The sequence below is a fragment of the Callorhinus ursinus genome, unplaced genomic scaffold, assembly GCF_003265705.2.
Source record: "Callorhinus ursinus isolate GAN/ISIS: 27379988/994484 unplaced genomic scaffold, GSC_fseal_2.0 scaffold77, whole genome shotgun sequence".
NCBI lineage: Eukaryota > Metazoa > Chordata > Mammalia > Carnivora > Otariidae > Callorhinus > Callorhinus ursinus.
This window is the reverse complement of record NW_027397139.1, coordinates 4,125,763-4,146,833: the sequence shown is the minus strand read 5'-3', so window position 1 is coordinate 4,146,833 and position 21,071 is coordinate 4,125,763. Positions and strand designations below refer to the sequence as shown.

General features: G+C 59.0%; 1 protein-coding gene across 5 annotated transcripts; it reads left to right on the top strand.

Moving 5' to 3' along the window:
* Positions 1–5,151: 5,151 nt before the first annotated feature.
* PLK5 (polo like kinase 5 (inactive)) lies at positions 5,152–12,118 on the top strand. Of its 5 annotated transcripts, none has more exons than XM_073887337.1 (15): positions 5,152–5,307; positions 5,936–6,049; positions 6,189–6,305; positions 6,754–6,883; positions 6,975–7,062; positions 7,164–7,259; positions 7,680–7,878; positions 7,978–8,104; positions 8,295–8,371; positions 8,554–8,638; positions 8,904–8,981; positions 9,747–9,904; positions 10,715–10,844; positions 10,929–11,039; positions 11,746–12,118. In XM_073887337.1, exons 1-15 carry the CDS (start codon positions 5,200–5,202, stop codon positions 11,757–11,759), a joined length of 1,632 nt encoding a protein of 543 aa, XP_073743438.1. In that variant the 5' UTR covers positions 5,152–5,199; the 3' UTR covers positions 11,760–12,118. The 5 variants fall into 5 exon arrangements, with proteins under 5 accessions (XP_073743438.1, XP_073743436.1, XP_025716974.1 ...); XM_073887335.1 differs by having other exon boundaries at positions 9,522–9,904; XM_025861189.2 differs by lacking the exon at positions 10,715–10,844.
* The last annotated feature ends 8,953 nt before the right edge of the window (positions 12,119–21,071 follow it).

The following is a 21,071-nucleotide window of genomic DNA, read 5'->3' as shown; positions in this document are numbered from 1 at the left end:
CCTGGGACGTGTCCCCTCACGTGGCAGAGGGGACCTTGTCAGGGCCCCCGAGGAGGGGGTGACCCTGGGTTCCTGGGGGGCCCGGCGTCCTCACGAGGGGGAGGCAGAGGGTGGGAGTCCCAGCGATGGGCAGACCCCGCGCGGCTGGCGGCGAGGATGGAGGGGGGCCGCGGGCCAGGGAAAGGCCGGAGCCGGGCCTCCCGGGGGACCCAGGGGGGACCAGCCCTGCCCACGCCGGGGTTTTAGGACTTCTGACTTCACAACGTGAGGTTGATAAATGGTGATTTTTTTTTTTTAACTACCAAATTTGTGGTGATTTGTTACAATAGCCCTAGGAAACAAATATTTTTTTGTCACCACTCGGGAACTGATGTTGGCATATTGCTATTACTAATGAATAATATTAGCAATTACTATTACTATTAACCGAACTCCAAATTGTATATGGATTTCACCATGTGTGTGTTTTTAGATAATTTCCCTTTTCTGTTCCAGGATCTCATCCAGGATCTCCCATGACATTGAGCTACTTTTCTCATAATTGGTAAATAGACCCAAGCAGATGAAATGGAGATTATTCGTGTGGAAATCTGGCCGGGTCTGACGCTCACGCAGCACCGTGCACACAGCTGGAGTCAATCAGTGTCCCTGGAGAGAAGTCGAAGCAGCATCCAGCTGGAGAGAGGATGTCAGGATAGGTGTCCCCCTCCCCCCCGAGGAGAAGCACCCACTCTGGACCCTGAGGATGCCCCTTCTGTGGGCAGGCTGTGGGGAGTGTGGGGAGGGTCTGAACTTGCATGAGGCCACCCAGCAGGTCAGCACCTATGGAGTAGACAGCAGGGACAAACACAGGCCCGTGTCCGCATGTGGTGTGCCCAGTCTGGTGGGATGAAAACCAGCAGACCTGCAAGGAAATGACATAATCTCAGGTTGTGAGGGACCGCAGAGGGAATCGCGGGGTGGAGGTGGCCTCCTGGACAAGGGTGGCCCTTGCCTAGGCCCTCGAAGATGAGAAGGGGCCGCTGGGAGGAGACTCGGTGATGGGGAGCATCATGAGCAGAGAAGGACATATGCAAAGGCCCTTGGGATGAGCTTGGTATGGGATCTTGGACCAGCAGAGAGGCCAGGGCGGCTGGACTGGGGTGAGTGAGTGGGTGGGTGGCAGGGCCATGGAGGGTGAATCAGCAGGCTTTAGTTTGAATATGATTTGGTTCTGGAGGGCTTCTTGCTCATAGGAAGAGATTGAGCCTCCTGCCCCCGGGTCCCAGAGCAGGCCCTGAAACCAGCTCCCAGCCTCCCCCCTGGTTCTGTGAGCTTCCAAGGGCCCAAACACTCTGTGTCCCCTGATCTAGCCAGGCGGTTGATGCTTCCCTCATCTTCCTCTTGGGTAGACGGTCCTGAGGAATGTTGTACCCAGTTCCTTGGGGACCCACACGGGTCACCAGGGCTCACTGCCCTATGCCCCGTCCTCCCCAGCCACTCACTCCTGCTCTGCACCAAACCCTTGCTTCAGGCTCTGTGTTTGGCAGAGCCCAGATGGAGATATGGGAGGAGAGACAAGCCTCCCACTTCGGCATCCTGCTGGCCTGCCCCGTGTCATCAAGAGGGAGTGAAGACGGGGACAGGGACCTCAGACCCAAGCTGCAGGCACTGGGAGAAGGAAGAGGAGCCGCAAAGGATAACTGAAGAGATGTGGAAGAAGGGTGGGGGAGAAAGCCTGCAGAGCGGGGTCTGGAAGCCCAGGAGAGGACACGGCTTCTAGAAGGAGCCAGCGAGGCGCATGAGGCTGGGAGAGGCAAGGACAGAGTTTGGTCCTGGGATGGGGCGGGGCCGGGGGGGGGGAGCCGGGTCTAGCCTCCCCCACACCGCTGAGCCAGTCTGGAGACAGCGCGTGGCCGCAGTCATGGGGCTTCCAGAGTGTGGTAGCAGCTCCGCTCCCGGCCGCCCCCAGGGAGCTGCCAGGTGGGGTGACTGCTCACAAGTGCGGGCACGAGGGAGTCCATGGCGTTTCAAAGGCCAGGAGGCCGGAAAGGGACCCAGAGCCTCATGCTCTGGCTCCGGCACCTTCCGGAAGGGGCAGACTGTGCCACCCACATGCCCATGGGCTCACACCTCCCCAGGGAGGCCTCCAGGAGTCTCACCGCGGGGGCTGTCTTGGCAGCCGTCCCCTCTACCTGCAGGAGGTGGTTGGAGCGAAGCTTCCCGGCATTTCTCCTAGGAAATGTGCTGAGTCTGGGGAGTTAGGTCAGTGAAGGAACAGACTATAGCCTGGAGCACGCGGGCTCTGGGCGGAAGCGGCGGGTGGCCAGACCAGGTGCCGGCCCCGAAAGACCAGCCCCGCCTCTGGAACCTGGGCAGGGGTCGGCATGGGAGGGTCAGGCAGCCCGCTGAGCCCCTTTGTAATGCTGCAGTCCTTTGCTTGCCAGGCACGCTGCCTCAGTTTACCCATCTGTAAATTTGTGGGTATTAGTGCACTCCTAACACTGTGATTTCTTCTGCGGAGGGTGGGGAATCTAACACGGTCTCCATTCCTTGTTGTTGTTATGGCAAACGTAACAGAAATTTACCGTCGTAACCGTCTCTAAGCGCACAGCTCCGCAGCATGAAGCCCGCTCACTCGGTCCTGCAGCCACCCCCACCCTCCGTCTCCAGAACGTTCCATCTCCCCACACGGAGACTCTGTCCCCACCCCCTCCCTGCCCCAGCCCCGGCTCCCACCCTCTCCTCTCTGTCTGTGTGCACGGGACTCCTCTGGGGAACCTCCTGGGAGTGGGGTCCTGTGGGATGTGTCCTTCTGGGTCCGGCTCCTCTCACTGAGCCCGGTGTCCTCGGGGGTCCCTCCGAGTCGTGGCAGGCGTCAGGGTCCCTTCCTGTCTAAGGCTGCATCGTATTGCAGCGTGGGGATGGACCGCATCGTGTGACATATCCATTATATGTCAGTGGACACTTGGTGTGTGTCCAGCCCCTTTTTGGCTGTTGTGAATTATGCTGCTACAGACATTTGTGTTTTTTGTTTCATTGTAATTTTTTTTTTCATTCTAGAGTGGTTGGGGAGAGGGTCCTTGCTGAGGGGGCAGGCTGAGAACGGGAGGTGTCCCTGGCCCTGTGATAGAGGCTCAGCTGGGAAAACACAATGGGAGAGGGGGCAGAGCAGGTGTCTGTGCAGGTGACAGGGACAGGTGGGCTGTGAGGCTCCTGGCCAGGATCTTATAGGGGTTCAGTGAGCTCGGCCATCTGCCCCTGCCAGAGCTCCCAGGGCCCCCGGGGCAGAAGCCCAGGGGGATGGTATGGGGGTGCAGGCAGCGGCTCTAGACTCCGGGTGGGACTCGGCCACTTGCAGTCCAGCAATCTCGGGCTTGCATTTGCCGTCCTGAGTCTTGGTTTTCTCATCTGTAAAATGGGGCTGAGGGGCGCCTGGGTGGCTCAGTTGGTTAAGCGACTGCCTTCGGCTCAGGTCATGATCTCAGGGTCCTGGGATCGAGCCCCACATCGGGCTCCCTGCTCGGCAGGGAGCCTGCTTCTCCCTCTGCCACTCCCCCTGCTTGTGTTCCCTCTCTCGCTGTCTCTCTCTCTCTGTCAAATAAATAAAATCTTAAAAAAAAATAAAAATAAAAATAAAATGGGGCTGAGAACAGCACCCAAGGAGAAGCTGCTGCCCGCCAGGGGCCTGGCTTATACACGTTCGCCTCTGAAGGCCGTCCTGACTCACGGCCGTGGTTCAGTCGGGTGATCTCCTAGCAGTCATTCCATGAGGGCCAAGTGTATCTGTCCTGGGCGTGCAGGGCCCTGTGCAGGTTCCACATGCTGATATGTAGGTGCTCAACAGATGCCTGAGTTAACACGCAGAGGAGGGGTGTGACTGAGAGCCAGCAGAGCCCAGGGTGACAGTGACGTGATGGCCCAGACCCATGGCCCCCCAGCCACCCACCTTCTGTCACGATGCTCTTGGTTCCCATTAGCAGGGAACTCGGGCTCCACGGCTGCAGCCAGCTGGCCCCCAACGGTGGCCTGCAATCCTTGGCCCTGGTGTTGAGGCCGGTCCCCCACAAAGGTCCCGGAGTCTTGCTCTGGGCCCTGCCCTGGGGCACCCTGAGAGGCCCCCCTGCCCCGCGTGCCCCTGCTTGACACATCAGCTGGACATGTGACCATTCAGAAGGTGTTTCCCGTCCCTGGCAGCATGACCTAGCCAGATTCCGAAATCTGGTCTCTGGAAAATTCCAAGGCCTGATTCCAGCCACAGGGAGCCCTGCTAATCCCTCCCCATTCCTCGTGTTATGTAACATTTGGGGATTAATACCGTGGCATCCAGAGAAAGCTGCCTGCATTCAAATCCAGCACTGACCCTTCCTGGCTGCGGAAGCCACAGCTTCCCCGGGCCTCAGTGTGCTCACCTGTACAATGGGGACGAGGCCAGTTCCTGTGACATCCAGGATTGATGTCAGGGTGACATGAGAGAACACAAGGAAGGAGCCTGGAACTGAGTCTGAGCTATGGCTCCCAGGAGGGTCTAAGACTGCCCACCGGTCCTTTCATCCACCACCTCTCCTTGGCTGCCCAGGCCAGGAGTCACACACCCGCCTCTGCCCTTCGGTCCCCAGATTCTGCTCCTTCTCGCTGCCCAGTGACCTGCATATATGATACCCCCAACCCCCAGCTCTGCCCCTCCTGGGTCCCGGCGCCAGGACTCACTCCCTTCCCAAGCAGCCCCAGCCCGAGAGATACCGGGCTTCTTTCTCTGCCCTCTGGATCCGGCCACGGCTCCCCAGTGCCACGAGAACCCTGTCAGGCCCCCACTCCCACTCGCCTCTCCCTCGGAGGCCTCTGAGAGAATGAGACAATTTTCTGACCTCGGTTTCCCGCTCGGGGAAATGGGCACGTCGACACCTCACGGCTGGGCGGGAGGCGCGGGATTGGAAGCGCCGACTTGGCGCAGGGCTGGCGCGCGGGGCGCGGGCTCGGCTGTCACTGGAACTCCTGCCAGTCGGGTGTCCCCACACGCCCACGCCCGCCGCCCTTCCTCGGCGCACACTTGCCCCTCCGGCGCCTGGCCACGCCCCCAGCGCCGGGCTCCGCCCCTCCCCTCCCCGCCCCTCCCCCCTCGGCCTATAAGAGGCACCCCAGCGCCGCGCAGCCCCCAGAGGTGGTCCCGCGGAGGCTGCGCCAGTGCCCGCGCCGAGCGCCCGCCGGGCCCCCGGCGAGATGGAACCCGGGCCGCGGCGGCGGCGCACTTGGTGCCCGCCGGTCTCCGCCTTCCTGCGCGATCCGAGCTCCGGGCGCGTCTACAGGCGCGGGAAGCTGATCGGCAAGGTTCGGACCCCGGCTCCGCGAGTCCGCGGGAGGGTCTCGGGCCGCGCGGGGGTCCGGGCGGGGCGGGGCGGGGAGGGGTGTGCGCGCGCGATCTCGAGCCCCCAGGCTTGACTTCCGCGTGCGCCGTGTGTCGGCGCGAGTTTGGGGTCTGGTGTCGGCTGGCTGGGTTGGGCGCCCGGGTCTGTGCTGTACCCGTCGCCCAGTGTGCTTTGTGCGCCGGGAGCCGGTCTTTGGCGCCTTGTGCTGTGCCCATGGGTTGTGCGTCCAAGAGTGTGGACGTGTTACAGGTATCCGGCCTTTGTAGAAACTCTGTCGTGCTGTCTCCAGGTCCGTATCTGAACCATCTCTGCACTTTCCATGTCTGTGCGCTTTCCGTGTCTGGGTGTGTCGTGTGTCCACGTACTTACTGCACTGTGGTCCGGGGGCTGGATGTATCCAGAGGTGGATACGTCTGTGTACGTGTCCCTGCGTTTTCCTCTGTGTTCCTGTGGTTGCGTCTGCGGGTGTGAGCTGCGTGTCCATGCATCTCCTGCATCTGTGTGTGTATGTGATATGAAGAGGCCTGGCTACCTATCTGCACACCTGTGCCCACGTAGCCGCTGAGCGGGTGCGTCCCGCTCCACTGCAGGGTGCCTTCAGTCGCTGCTACAAGCTGGTGGACATGTCCACCAGTGCCGTGTTCGCCCTCAAGGTGGTGCCTCGTGCTGAGGGCGGGGCCGGGCGACTGCGCTCCCGCGGTAAGGTAGGCCAGACCTTCCGTGGCCCGGGGGGCCCCCACACTTCGCAGGGGGTCCCCAGAGAGAGCCCTGCCCTGGGGGGGTGGGGTTATGCCCCTGGGCCTGAGTACCACGGGGCGTGGACATATGGGGCCACGCCTGCAGGTGGAACGCGAGATCGCCCTGCACAGCCGCCTGAAACACCGCAATATCGTAGCGCTCCATGGACACTTTGCTGACCGGGAGCACGTGTACATGGTGCTGGAGTACTGCAGCCGCCAGGTGCCCCGGGGGCTGGGTGGAGAGGGAGCCCCCCCCCGCCCCCGCCCGTCCGCTGTGCTCATCTGTGTCCACCTCTATGTCTCCGCCTGTGTCCGCACCAGGCCCATCTGTGCTCATCCTTACGCACCTGTGCCCACCTTGGCTCTTGACTCACTTGGGTCTACTTGTGCCCAGTTCATTCATCCGGCCCATCTCATCTCCATCTGTGGCCATGGGGGACCGCTTTACCCCATCAAGCCCGCCTTAGGCCTCCTGAGCACACCTGGGGTCACCTGTGCCCAGCATGTACCCGCGCTGGGTTCATCTCTGATCCCCTGGCCCTTTTCACACTTCCCTGGGCCATCTGGGCCAGTCTGCACTCCTCTATTCCTCTTTGGGTTCATCCGAGCTTACCTGTGTCCGCCTTTGTGTGCTCGGTGCTGCCGCGGCCACTTGCGGGCACCTGCAGTCACTGGCCCACGTCCTGGAGGCGCGGCGGACTCTGACAGAGCCTGAGGTGCGCTATTACCTGCGGGGCCTGGTCAGCGGCCTGCGCTACCTGCACCAGCGGCGGATCGTGCACCGCGACCTGAAGCCCAGTGAGCGCGGAGAAGGGCAGTCTGGGGGCGGGGGCGGGGGGCCAGGCTGTGGCTTCTGCCCTCATAGCCCGCGGCCCGACCCCTCTGGCAGGTAACTTCTTCCTGAACAAGAACATGGTGATAAAGATTGGAGACCTGGGGCTGGCTGCGAGGGTGGGGCCAGGGGGCCACTGCCACAGGTAAGTGAGGGGCTCTGAACGGTGCCTCAGGGGAGGCACAAGTGGGACCAGTTTGGCAGGTGGGCCCCGGCCTTCCTGAGCCCACCATTATCCCCTCCCAGAGTGCTCTGTGGGACCCCAAACTTTCTGGCCCCAGAGGTCATCTCCAGGAATGGGCACTCCTGCCAGTCAGACATCTGGGCTCTTGGCTGCATCATGTGAGTGGGTCGTGGGGAGCCCCGGGCCTGGGGAAGAGGGGCAGGAGGGCCCGGGTAGGGCCAGGTGTGGGCAGGTGGAAGCATGCACAGACAGGTAAGGACAGGTGTAAGCCTCCAGAGGGGAGGTTGAATGGGGGACAGGCGGGTGTGAGCATGCCTAGGACCGATGTGGACAGGTGTGTGCAGGTGTGGGGCAGGTGGGGCGCACCTGCCTGCCATCATGCGAGTGTGCAGGTATGAACAGGGCATATGGGGCATGTACGTGCGAGGGAAGGCAGGTTTGAGTGTGCACAGAGGTGTGGACAGGTGTGTGCAGGTGGTGGATACACAGGAAGATCTGGGTATATACAGTTATGAGGTACATGCGGGACAGGTGCAAGCAGACACTCAGGTTCCTGCCGCCCCCACCCCCCGGGTCAGGTACACAGTGCTGACCGGTACCCCTCCCTTCATGGTGGCTCCCCTGTCGGAGATGTACCAGAACATCCGAGATGGCCGCTACCCTGAGCCTGCCCACCTGTCACCCAACGCACGCCGCCTCATCGCCCGTCTGCTGGCGCCCAACCCGGCGGAGCGGCCCAGCCTGGACCTCCTGCTGCAGGATGACTTCTTCACACAGGTGTGTGCTGTTCCACGGGTGGGGCCCGCCCTGGGGGGCCGAGGCCCAGGAGCCGGGCGGCCCGCGCCGCGTGCTGACCCCCGCTGCCCCGCTCCGAAGGGTTTCACTCCAGACCGGCTGCCGGCCCACTCGTGCTACGGCCCACCCATCTTCACCATGCCCCAGCCTCTGGGCAGGCTCTTCCGGAAGGTGGGCCGGCTGCTGCTGACCCAGTGCCGGCCGCCCTGTGAGTAGCGCACCTGCCCACCCCTCCCCTGCCCCCACCTGCCTGGCCGGCCCGCATCTCACACACCTGTCCTGCTTCGCACCTGCTCGGCAACCTCCCACCTGTGGCAGGGGTGGACGCGGGGTGGCAGATGCCATCCTGCTGCATGGGGCCAGGCCCCGCCCCCCGAAACTCCCTGTGCTTCCCTCAGGCCCCTTCACTCCCAGCGAGGCCTCGGGTCCAGGAGAAGAGGCTTCAGATCCTGACTCCATGGAGCGTGGCCGTGAGGTGAGGCCTCGGGGCAGGGACTCGCGGAGGCACGCGGAATGCGTTCTCACAGCAAGACCCGGCAGAGGGAGAAGTCCGGGGGCGTGGTCTTCAGAGCCAAGAGGATGGAGCCCCTCAGCCACCTCAGGCCTCTCCTGGGGGCCAGGGCCTCCCTCCCCTCACCACTGCTGCTTCTTCCCCAGGCCTCCCTGTTGGATAGAGGCGCTCCCCACCCCGAGGTCCCCGTCCACCTTCTCACCCAAGGGACCCTCAGGAGTGACCGGACGGGTGAGCGGACCCTCCGTCCTAGGCCCCGGCTGCTGGTGGGGAGTGAGGGTAGGGAGGTGGGGGCAACGAGTGGGCCTTGCCAGGGTCGTGGCCCCTCTCCCGGCTTTAACTTTCCCACCTGTGAAATGGGACAGATGGCTGGAATCCTTCCGGGTTTAAAATAAGATGTTCCCAGGTTTGGTAGTTTGGAGCAGGGCTGGGTGGGAGGGGCCCCTCGTGGTGGGGGGACAGACAGGCCTGTCCCTACAGAGATCTGTCTCCCCAGGGCCCCCGGGGGGCCAGAGGCAGGAGGTCGAGGTGGCCATCAGAAACCTGCAGCTCTGCCTGGACCCTGGCCTCCCAGGTAGGAACCCAGCCAGGCCCACAGGGGCCACCTGTCCCTTAACATCCCAGGAAAAGTGCCCTGCTCTGCCCAGGGCCCCCCGGGCATTTCTGGGGCTCCCCTGGGGGACAGAGCTGAGGGAGGCTCCAGGGCACGGAGATGCCCATCCTGCACACCCCAGGGTCCTGGAACCCCCTGCCCCCCACGCCTGCCCCTCCTGGGTCACTGTCCCGGGAGCGTTCTCTTTCTCAAAGGACTCAGTGGGGTTCTTCTTATTCTTCTGCTTCTGTAGCGCAGAAGGACCCTGGACGTTAAGACTTCCATCAGTTGGAGCCAACTCTTACTCACTGAGATGTCTTAAAGAAACAGCAAAAGATACTTTGAGATTTACAGGGGAGGCAGCCGGGAGAGTTCTGCCTGCCGCTCCCCCAGCTTCCCGGGGCCACTGGATAGCCCGTTTTTTCACTAATGCCCTTTTATCTCTGCCAGGGTCTGATCCAGGATTCCCGAGGCCATTGATTGATTTGTTTTTAACGCACACTTTTTCTTAATGCAATCCAGCAAAGCCTGTAGAGTCCGGGTGTTACACACGGTTCAGAAGGGCTCCTCTCAAGAGGCGGCGGGTGCCCCCCAGCCCCTTGGCGTCCCCCCGCCCCCGCAAGGCAAGACTTGGTTTTCTGCCCCCACCCCCGGACTTTGCTCTACATCTTCTGTGTCTCCACTGTTCCTCCCCCAGCCCCCACCCCTGGAGACCCCTTGCTCAATTCACTTCATTTTTGTGCCCAGCCACACAGGACCCCCCGGGAGAGCAGCGGCCCGTTCTCTGGGCCCCCAAGTGGGTGCATTATTCCAGCAAGGATGGCTTTCGGCTATCAGCTGTCGGATGGGGGCAGTGGTGTCCTGCTTCGGGACGGCACGCACATGGCCCTGCGCCCCCCGGGGGAGTAAGTCATGGGCTCCTGTCCACCCCCCACCTTTCTTCAATCATTCCTCAAGTATTTATTAAAATAGCGCCTACTGTGCGCGCCCGTGGGGACTCCCTGCCTGCTGGAGGGGGGACAATGCTGCACAAGTAACCAAGGTGACTCCGGGAGGCAATTTTCTGAAGAAACGAAGTGGGTGAGGTGACCGACTCGGGGGGTGGAGGGTTAGGGTTGTGGAGGGGCTTCTGAAGAAGTGACATTCAGGCAAGACACAAAGGATGAGAAGGAACCCAGCAGGAACAGCGTCTGAGGCATAGGCATCAGCATGTGCAAAGCCTCCTGAGGTGGGATGCAGCCGTTGGGTGTGAGGAACGGAGGGGCGTGAGGACACGGGCCTTGACGGCCACTGTGGGGGTCGGGTCAGGAAGGGTGGGTCCGAGTCACACGTTCAACGTGACCTGGCTGGCAGGGAGCCTCAGGGAGCCTGCAGGGAGGTGGCTGGACTAGTCGGGCAGGGAGTGGCCGTGGCCTGGGGTGGTGGCCTCGGAGGGACGCCAGGACGCTGGCATCTGGACTCCCGTTGCCGGCAGGAAGGTCGGAGTAGCCGCTAGGCCAGATGGGACGGTGGCGGAGGGAGCGGTCTGGGGGCCGGCCGGGATCAGTATGGACACGGCTCCAGGGGGCCGGGGGTACGGAGAGAGGTGGGTCAGTGCGGAGCTGGTCTCCAAACTCCCCTCCAAGGGGGCGTGGCCGGCGGGAAGGCGTCCTCGGGCCTCGAGTGCCCAGGATAGAGGCCGTGACAGCGGGCACCACCCTGTGCCGCACCCCCAGCTAAGTGTCCTACGTGCCTGCCCGGGGGAAGCTGGAAACCTTCACCCCAAGGGACGTGCCCAGCCCACTGGATGCCAAGCTGGCCGTCCTCCGGCTCTTTGCCCGCTGTATTCAGCAGCGGCTGCGAGAGGTAAGGGCCGGGTGGGGCCGGGCCGGGCCGGGCAGGTGTGGACGCCCCCGGCCCTGAGACCCGCGGGGCTGGGTCTGTGTACAGGAGGGGGCCCGGCCCACGCCCACCCCGCCGGCAGCCCCCAGCCTCTGCCTGCTGCGCGTCCTGGCGTCCGCGCGGGCTTCGCTCCCGCTCTTCAGCGACGGGACGGTGCAGGTGAGCGCTTGATGTGCCCTCGTCCTCGGGGGGCACGCTGGGAGCACCTGCTGTGGGGGGGGGCGGCCAGGAACAGTTGGCTTCGGTGGGGGTGGGATGTTGACTCCTAAGTACAAAGACTGCAAAATCAAAAATGTCTTTATGTGCCGGCAAAATGTAATTTCGGGCCATCCTCATGGGGTTGCACCTCGCAGCCGCCCAAGTTATCTCAGTGGAAAATCATTTCTAGATTGAGGCTTCCCTGAGCAGTCCCGGTGATGGCTGACAAATCACAGCCAGTCCTGAAACAGACTTCAGAGGCAGTCCTGTACAATACTTCCGTTGTTAGTTTAAAAAATTACTATTTTGTGTTACAGTAAAACCTCCCTCTCTGTTCAGACTAGAATGTGGCTAGCATGCTTGCCCTGAGCTGGGTCTCAGCTAGAGAGGACATCCGCTGGGAAGCTGGTTTTCCCAGGTCGCAGGATTCAGGGTGGGGGGTCTCACGGGGTGGCCCTGGAAAGGGGAGTCCCCATCTGAGCCCCATTGCCTCGTTGGTACAGTAGAGCCCTCGGCCCCTGCTCCCTGAGCTCCTGGGGGTGCGGCAGCGCTGAGACCCAGGTCAGGGGGCTGTCAGCCTCGGTCCATTTGTCCTACCCCCTGGAGCGCTGTGGGGAGGGCACGGGGGGCCCCCTCTCCCTGACCCCGGCTCCTCACCCCCTGGCAGATCAGCTGCAGTGACGACCAGACTCACCTGCTGCTGAGTGGCCGGGGCGAGGAGTTGCAGTTCACAGTCTGGGAACGCGGCCAGCCCAGCACCTCCTACCCCCCCGGCGCCCTGCAGAGTCTCGGCTCTGCCCCGGCTGCCCGGCTGCACCTTGTCCACGCTCTCCACATGCTGCAGAGCATCTAGTGTCCCCCGCAAGGGGACCAGGCCCCCGGCTCCAGTTCCGGGTCTCTTGTCTCCCCAGAGGGGTGTCCCTGGGGACGGCCCAGGGGAGCATGGGAGGTGGGGGGTCCTTGCCTCAGGTCATGACTGTGCAACCCAGACTTTTGTTTGGCTTTGTTCTTGTTTTCATTAAAGAGAAGTTGACCATCTAGCCAGCTGTCTGCCTCTCTGGTGGAGTCTGAGATGCGTTGGTGGGGGGACACTTAGACCGGCAGGCTCTGAGCCTACTGCCCTTTGTGGCAGACACAGATGGGCCTGATCTCCGCCAACACAAGAATTCATACCAGCGTGGGGTCGTGCCGCGACCAGAGCACTGAAGCATGTGACGTTTGCTCGATGGCCGAGCAGCAAGAAAGTGGGTGTCCGCACTGGGAAATTGGTGACCGTGGTCTGCAGGGCGACCGTGCTCTGGCAGCCCCGGGCTGATCAAGAACTGGGCCTTCTGTGCAAGGTATTCTCAGAAAGACCCGAGGCCAGGAAGGAACCGGCCAGCTAGCAAACAGAGCGCAGGGACAGCAGAGATTCGCGACTTGTGGGGTTGGGGAAGCCAAGAGACAGGGTTCTAAATCCTCCAGGTCAGGTTCCTGGGGGAGGAGTTGACTCGGCAGGTTACAGACTTCTCCACCTGCCCCCCAAATAGAGGTCTGAATGTGTATGAGAGGTACTCAGAGAAACATGCACAATGCATTTATGGATGTTGAGATTTTTTTAATGTGTAACATTGTTATAGTTTTGTTTTTAGAAGACGCTCATCCTTAGACAGTCCTTCCCAGCAGGGGGCGGTGCTGCCTGCCAGGGACCCCTGGCGATGACTCGGGGCAACTGTGATTGTCACACTGGGGGCACTGCTTGCACCGAGTGGGTGGGGACCAAGGAGGCTGCTCAGCACCCCCCAGCACCTGGGACACCCTGATGTCCGCAGGGCTGGGGAGAGACCCTGCTTCAGAGAGAGAAACTGAAGTATTTACAGGCCTAATGCTGCATTTCTAAAAGCACGTTTGCTTTGTAATCAGGGAAAAAAGCAATAAAGATGCAAAGTGACAGTTTTGGGAGAAACGGGGAGTCCAGTGCCTACACAGCACCTCACACACAGCATGAGCCCATAATTGTCCCTGTCATTGTCCCTTGGCTGGGGCTCACACCGTGTCCATCGGGAGAGAGGCCACGGGGGGGTAGGGGTGCCTCTCGGACAGAGCTGCAGCACCACGCGGGATCCTTCACAGCCCTGCTGAGGACCCCATGTCCTGTGGGCGCACCTGCCTGCAGGGCGGGGGTCGGGGGAACTCCCAGTGGGATGTAACTGCCTGGGGCCGGAACCAGAGCCCGGGCCTTGGACGCCCTCCAAACAGGGCTTTTCCTTCTCACCGACTTACTATCAATTCCAAAAGTAAAACGAGGATGCCATCTATTTGTGACAAACTGCACATGGACAGAGCCACAACCTTCGTGGGGAGGTCACAGGGTCACCTGGTTCTTTCTGTTTACGCACCCTTATGTCCCCCTAGAAAGGGAGGCAGCCATCAGTGTGACCTTCCTTCCCCGCCCCCCCCCCACCAGCCACGGGCCTGGATGCATTTCTGCATCCGGCTATAAAGGTCTGGTGCGAGGACGAGGTGCAGGGGAGCTGCCGGTCGGGGCCTGGGGAGGCGACGGAGCGAGCGGTGGATGGGTCAGGGAGGTCACATGCCTTGGTGTGGCCTGACGTGGGAAGAGAAATTGTTTTGTGTAAAAGAGGGGCAGGAACTAGGAGAGCCCTTGGGGAATCTGGGAGGAAGGGAGTGTGGGTGAGAGGAGCCGGCAGAGGGAGAGAGCGAACACCGGGCACATACCTCCTGGTCTTTTTGTCCTTTTATTGTTACCGTTGTTGTCATTGATGTGAAATTCACATACCGTGCAATGAGCCATCTTAAAGTGCACAACTCAGTGACACTGAGTGGATTCACAACGTTGTGCAACCATCACCTCTGTCGAGTTCCGGAACATGCCCTCAGCCCAAAGGAAACTCCACCCCCATCAGCCGTCACCCCAACCCTCCCCCAGCCCTCGGCCCCCACGAGCCCCCTTCCCATCCGCGGATGAGCCTGTCCTGGACGTGTCACCCACGTGGACTCACACCCCGTGTGGCCTTCCGTGTCTGGTTTCCTCCCCGAGCGTCGTGGGCTCGGGGTCCGTCCCCAGGGCTGTGCGTGTGGGCGCCTCGCTCCTGCTCGTGGTGGAGGGACGTGTCCGTGCACGGTGGATGTGTTGTGAATGTGCCCTTCATCTGTTGATAGCATCGTGTTACAAAAGACAAAAACCCCTCCTAACTGTTAGGAGCAACATGAAGGATGGGCTTCTAAGGCTGAAATGGTCAGAAGAGATGGTTGCAGGCTGGATGTGGGGCTCAGACAAAGGTACGGTCTCCATCTGCCCCTGTCTTTTTCTCTCTCTTTCTCCATTTCTTGTGCTACCATCTGTGGTTTGGACTTCACTCATTAGCAGGCTCCTGCGGCATGGTGACAAGGTGGCCCCTGGCACGGGCTGGAGCTACCAGCTCAGCAAACTGGGGGAAAGAGGGCAGCCAAACTCTCTGGTTAGTGCTGGCAAAAGTCCCAGGTTGAAGCCTATTGGCCAGGCCTGAGCTACATGACCTCCCCCTGCCAGCCGAGTCACCTCGAAGGAGAGAGGGGAGTCCAGGAGAGGGGGGAAGGGATGCTGACATCCCGGGATCATATTGCTTTGCCCTGGTCTTCTGTGGGCAGCCTCCAGGATGGCCCCCCACAGTCCCAGTGTCCTGGTAGTCACACCCGTGTGTGGACCCTCTACAGGGACTAGCACTGGCCTGGGTAACCAATAGGATGTCAACAGTGACAGTCTGTGGGTTCAGAGACTCTATCGTAAAAGCTGTAGGTTTCTGCCTGGCGGTCTCTGGGGTCGCAGGCTAGGGGGTGGGTTGTACTGCTGTGCCCTGCGGATGCCCAGGTACTGCTGGGCAGGGGCCCACGGGGTGAGCCTTCTGCCAACAGCCCCTGTGGGCAGCCTGCCAGTAGGTCCTCCAGCCCCAGCTGAGCCTTCAGACCAGGCAGCCCCAGCTGGCCCATGTGTTGACTGGAACCTCATGAGAGACCCCGAGCCGGAACCAGGCAGCCAAACCGCTTCTGAATTCCTAACCTGCAGAAACGATGAAGGAAAAAGACAAGTGTGTATTGCTGCATCGAGTCACTTGCTTTGGGGCTGATTTGTTACCACCCAGCAACAGCTAACTGGTACACTTGCCAAACATGCAGAGGACCCGCCCCATTTCTGCCCAGACCGCTGTTTCTGGGGAAAAACGACCGAGCGCCCTCAGCATGTGTACCTGCCCGCTTGCGCAGTGCCCACCTAGAGCACCAGCCCCCACCTGTGTGCGGGCACCGAGCCGCCAGCCGCGCCGGCACAGTAAATAACCCGCCCACACAAAGTAGTAATTGCGTGACCTCCTGGGCCAGCTCTTATTCCGTGGGTGAGAACTTCAGGAGCGGGCGAAGTGCCCACGCTGCCCCCACGCTGCGAGTTTCTGGAATCTTCTTCAAACAGGGTAACTGTGCACCTCAAGAAATAAAGTCATTAACCTCCCCTTTGTGGGTGTTTGCAAAGGGTGGAGGTTCAGGAAATGGCAGCCAGTGCATGCCGGACCGGAGCTTTTTTTCTTTTTTAGAGAAAGCCACGGAGAGCACGGTTAACGGGAGGATGCGGGAAACTTGGCATCCTCCGCGCCCGGCCTGTCTGGACCACGTCCCCATTGGTCTGTGGGGGCGCGTGATGCAACGTCTCCTCCAATCACCAGCAAGCAGGGAGGGGCCAGGCGGCACGGCCGCGCAAGACGTGGTTGGCTGCTGCCGTGGCAACCGTGTGTGGCGTCATAAAGCGTTGCCGGGTCCAGGTCCTGGATGCGGGCATCTGGTTTCCCCATCTGCTCTAATTGGTGCAACTCGCCTTGGGGTCGGGGGCTCTCCTCTCCCCACTTAACAGATGAGGACACTGAGGCACGTGGGTCACCTCGATATGGAACTGCGGGGAGGAAAGTGTGGCTACAGGCCGGTCCACCCTGACCCCTTCCCAAACGAGGAAGTTCTAAAATCCCGATGATGCTGAATGAAAACAGGCCAATGCCAACAGATCACACATACTGCAAGATTCTCCTGATACAACATTTAAAAAAATTTTTTTAAATATTTTATTTTATTTTATTTTATTTTATTTTTTTGACAAGAGAGAGACACAGAGAGAGAGGGAACACAAGCAGGGGGAGTGGGGGAAGGAGAAGCAGGCTTCCCGCCGAGCAGGGAGCCCGATGCGGGGCTCGATCCCAGGACCCCGCGATCATGACCTGAGCCGAAGCCAGACGCCCAACGGCTGTGCCACCCAGGCGCCCCGTGATACATTTTTCAAATGACAGCTTTTTAGAAATGCAGGACAGACTCATGGTTGCCAGGGGTTATGATGGGGGTGGGCGGGAGGGAGGGATCCCGAATTTCCCCAGCTGGTAACATTGTGGACAACACACATGCGTGGGTGCGAGTAAAATGAAAAATGTGAAATTGGAGTAAGGAAGGGGGAGTGTGCGACTCTTGATCTTGGGGTTGTGAGTTCGAGCCCCACGTTGGGTGTAGAGATTACTTTTAGAAAATTAAAATAGGTGTTCTAAACCAAAATTGTGTGCAGGGAATGGCAAAACAGGGGAAGGGGATTAAAAGGTACAAACTTCCGGTTATAAAGTAAGTCACAGGGGTGAAAAGTACAGCATAAGGAATATCCAATAATATTGTAATGTTGTATGGTGAATGCACTTACTGTGATGAGCATTTCATAATGTATACAATTGTTGTACACCTGAAACTAATATTATATGTCGACTATACTTCAGTTAAAAACTTTTAAAAATCACCGGATTAACAATTTTCAAAAATGTGTGCACCAACATTCATAGTAGCTCTGTTCAAATAGCCAAAAATGGAAACACCCCAAATGTCCATTGACAGATGGGCAGATACACACAGTGTGTCCACCACACACGGGAGCATCACTGGGCTGTGAAGGAGCGAGGCGCCCCCACGCGCGGCCCCGGGGATGGACCCGAGCCCTCGATGCTCAGGGAGGGAACCAGACACGGAAGGCCACACGGGGTGTGAGTCCACGTGGGTGACACGTCCGGAACAGGCTCATCCGCGGACGGGAAGGGGGCTCAGGGGTGGGGCAGGGAACAGGTTGAAGGGGCGGTGAATGCTAATGGGGACAGGGCTTCTTTTGGGGTGATGGAATGTTCTGCTGTGACAGTTGCACAACTTTGTCAATACACTCAATACCATTGAATTGTACACTTTAAAATGATTGAAATGGTAAATTTTATGTTTTTAAGTAATCTCTACACCCAACGTGGGGCTCAAACTCATGACCCCAAGATCAAGAGTCACAGGCTCCAGCAACTGAGCCAGCCAGGTGCCCCTTAAAATGGTAAATTGTATCTTACATGTATTTTACCACAACTTAAAAAATCCTCACTGCCCACGTGACACCCCGAGCTCATTATAGCAGAACTGGGGGGTGACAACAAGGAGCAGTGAGCAAGGAGGAGTGTGTGTGGAGATGGAAACAAACCAATGTAAAATAATCACAATAACCCCACTGAGAAGTTCCGATGCAGATCAGATAGTTACTATTGAGAAATTCGTGTTCAGGAACGTCTGGGTGGCTCAGTCGGGGAAGCCTCTGCCTTCGGCTCAGGTCATGATCCCGGGGTCCTGGGACCCCCACATCGGGCTTCCTGCTCGGCGGGGTGTCTGCTTCTCCCTCTCCTTCTGCCCCTCCCCCTGCTTGTGCTCTCTTGCTGTCAAATAAATAAATAAAATCTTAAAAAAAAGAAATTCGTGTCCATAATTTGAGGTCTCTAATGTGTTCTGCTGAGCATCCTTATCGTGTCGGAATGCGGAGCCCCAGGGCGGCAGGCAGGTGCAGGTGGGACTCCGGCGGGTGCCCGAGATCCAGAGCTGCTGGTGGTCCACGCGGGTCCTCTCCTCTCCTCCCTGCTAGGATTTACACTTGACATTTCCCACACTAAAGAGTTTCACGAATCAACTATGATCCGTGTTAGGTGGGACGTAGTCCCTCTGAAGGGCTGCTTGGAATAAGCCGGAATCAAGTGTTGGGACACTGTGAGTGGAGCCCTCCCCGCGGGTGGGCTCGTGGGACACGTTCAGACTTCAGAGCCATTGCGGTCAGATGGGAGTTTACCGAGCCGACCCCGCAGAGGACTGGTCTTCCCTGAGCCCAGTGGTCCTGCAGGCGAATCTTCGCTGCTGTGTCTTTTGAGGGGGAACCCAGAGCCAGGATCAGAAATGGGGGTGAAGGGGGACAGAGTGTTCTGATGGTGGGGTGGGTCTGCACCCCGGGGAGACTTTAGAGACACTGTCAGGAGGGGAAAGGGAGTGTCCTGGCGTCGAGGGGTGGGGCTGGGATGCTGCTCAGCAACCCCAGTGCCTGGGACCCCCCCCCAGGCAATGACTGGCCCCAAATGACCTTGGTGTGAGGGGGAGAGACCCTGGTCTAACAGCTTAGGGAAAAAAAGACAAACCCATAGAGCAGGACATGGCGGCGTTCTGTGGTCCTGTCAGGCTGCAGTGACCCTGGACCACCCGCCCCCCCCCTCAGTGCAGAAATCACCCAGCCAGAGGGACACCAGGTGTGGGGCACAGTGGGAGTCTCAGCCGTGAGTCCCCCCACCCCCCCCCACACACTGTCTTCTCTGCAGCCTCAGCCCATTGGCAGCCACCAGCACCTGCAGCAAGAGCATCTGGACCCTGGGTGAATGCAGACCCCGCCTCTCCAGGCTGCAATGAGTCACAGGAGACTGCTCAGCAAAGAAAAGAACCTCTCCCAGGTACACTGAATCCCAGTGACATGGTGAGCTCCACGCTCCATCTGCTTTCCAATATTGGTACATCCCCAGTGTCCATGGACAGATGAATGGCTAAGCAAAATGTGTCCATCCACACACTGGAGTGTTAGTCAGCCTGAAAAAGAAGGAAATCCCTAAGGACTGACGCAACTCAATGCCCCCAAACCAAATAATTCAGTTAAAAATGGGCAGAAGACATGAACAGACACTTCTTCAAAGAAGGCAGACAGATGGCCAACAGACACATGAAAAAATGCTCCACATCACTTGACATCAGGGAAATACAAATCCAAAACCACAACGAGATACACCTTACACCTGTTAGAATGGCTAAAACTAACAAGTCAGGGAACAAAAACTGTTGGCGGGGATGTGGAGAAAGGGGAGCCCTCCTACACTGTTGGTGGGAATGCAAGCTGGTGCAGCCACTCAGGAAAGCAGTGTGGAGGTTCCTCAAAATGTTGAACATAGAGCTACCCTATGACCCAGCAATTGCACTACTGGGTATTTATCCCCAAAATACAAAAACACCAATTCAAAGGGGCACCTGCACCCCAATGTTTACAGCAGCACTATGTACAATGGCCACACTATGGAAAGAGTCCTAATGTGCATCAGCTGATGAATGGATAAAGATGATGTTATATAGATGTAATGGAACGTTACTCAGCCATCAAAAAGAACGCAGTCTTGCTATTTGCAACAACATGGATGAACCTAGAGGGCGGTATGCTAAGTGAAATAAGTCAGAAAGAGACAAATACCACACGAGCCCACTCATATGCGGTGTCTAAAAAAACACCACCAACAAACAGATTCTCAGCCACGGAGAACAGAACGGCGGCTGCCAGAGGGCAGATGGGGGATGGGCGAAGCCCACGAGGGGGTTGAGAGCTACAAACTTGCAGTTATAAAATGATTCATTTAGATCAAAAGTTCAGTATAGGGAGTATCATCAATAGCATTATAATCAAGCCGTATGGTGACGGATGGTGAGTACACCAAGGACATCCTGCCACCTGCCGTGACACAGAGGGACCCCCGAGGACCCCGGGCTCAGAGAGAGGAGCCGGACCTGGAAGGACACAGCCCGCAGGAGGACCCCACTCCCAGGAGGTCCCCAGAGGAGTCCCGTGCACACAGACAGAGAGGAGAGGGTGGGAGCCGGGGCTGGGGCAGGGGGTGGGGAGTCCGTGCTTCGTGGGGACAGCGTCTCCGTGTGGGGAGATGGGACGTTCTGGAGACGGAGGGTGGGGGTGGCTGCAGGGCCGTGTGAGTGGGCTTCATGCCGCGGAGCTGTGCGCTTAGAGATCGTGAGGGACCCCACCAGGCCCCACAAGACATTCAGTTGTCACGTCTCCTTACGCCCCTCTGGGCTGAGACATTTGCTCAGACTTGCCTTGCCTGGGAACTCCTGGGCAGTCGTGGGGAGCACTGGTTGGGTATTTTGTAGGACACTCCTCAATTGAGATTTGCTGTCTTTCTCATGGTTATGGGTTACAGGTTTTGGGGAGGAAAGTCACAGAAGTAAAGAGCCTTTCTTACTCAATCACACCAAGGGTCTGTGCTCTCAGTAGGATGGCTAGGATTGATGTTGACCTTCATCACCTGCCTGAGTTGGTTGAAAATGGTTTCGAGCTCTCAATCCATGTAAATAGGTGAGGTTTTCTCTGCTGACAAATCTCAACTTCTCTTTGCAGATGGGAGAATAATGAGATGTATTTTTTTAAAGATTTTATTTATTTATTTGAGAGAGTGAGAGAGCGCACGCACAAGCAGGGGGACTGGCAGAGGGAGAGGGAGAAGCCGACCCCGCACTGAGCAGGGAGCCCGATCCGATGCGGGACCGATCCCAGGACTCCGGGATCACGACCCGAGCCGAAGGCAGACGCTCAACCCACTGAGCCACCCAGGCGTCCCAGTGAGATGTACTTTGACAGTCAGACATCTGTTGCCTGGCCCCCTGTGTCCTTCACCATGGGACCTCGTTCTGCCTCCTCACCTGATCGCCTGCCTCCCTCAATCCACCCTCCAAGATACTGGATTGGATGATAAGGATGCCCACCACCACCGGGCAGAAAAATTCTATTTAACTGAAAACAACAACAACAAGCCAATGAACTGGAGTGTTTTCTGCTACTGGGGGCGGTGACAAAATTCTCACGGACAGGGGGTGTTCAGGTTGCCCCGT

Bases quoted from the DNA above. Each gene is read 5' to 3' on its own strand.
- PLK5 (XM_073887335.1), top strand. From the start codon at position 5,200: ATGGAACCCGGGCCGCGGCGGCGGCGCACTTGGTGCCCGCCGGTCTCC. The intron at 6,306-6,753 runs GTGCCCCGGGGG...GGGCACCTGCAG, and splicing joins TGGAGTACTGCAGCCGCCAG to TCACTGGCCCACGTCCTGGA. The intron at 8,982-9,521 runs GTAGGAACCCAG...AATGCAATCCAG, and splicing joins CCTGGACCCTGGCCTCCCAG to CAAAGCCTGTAGAGTCCGGG.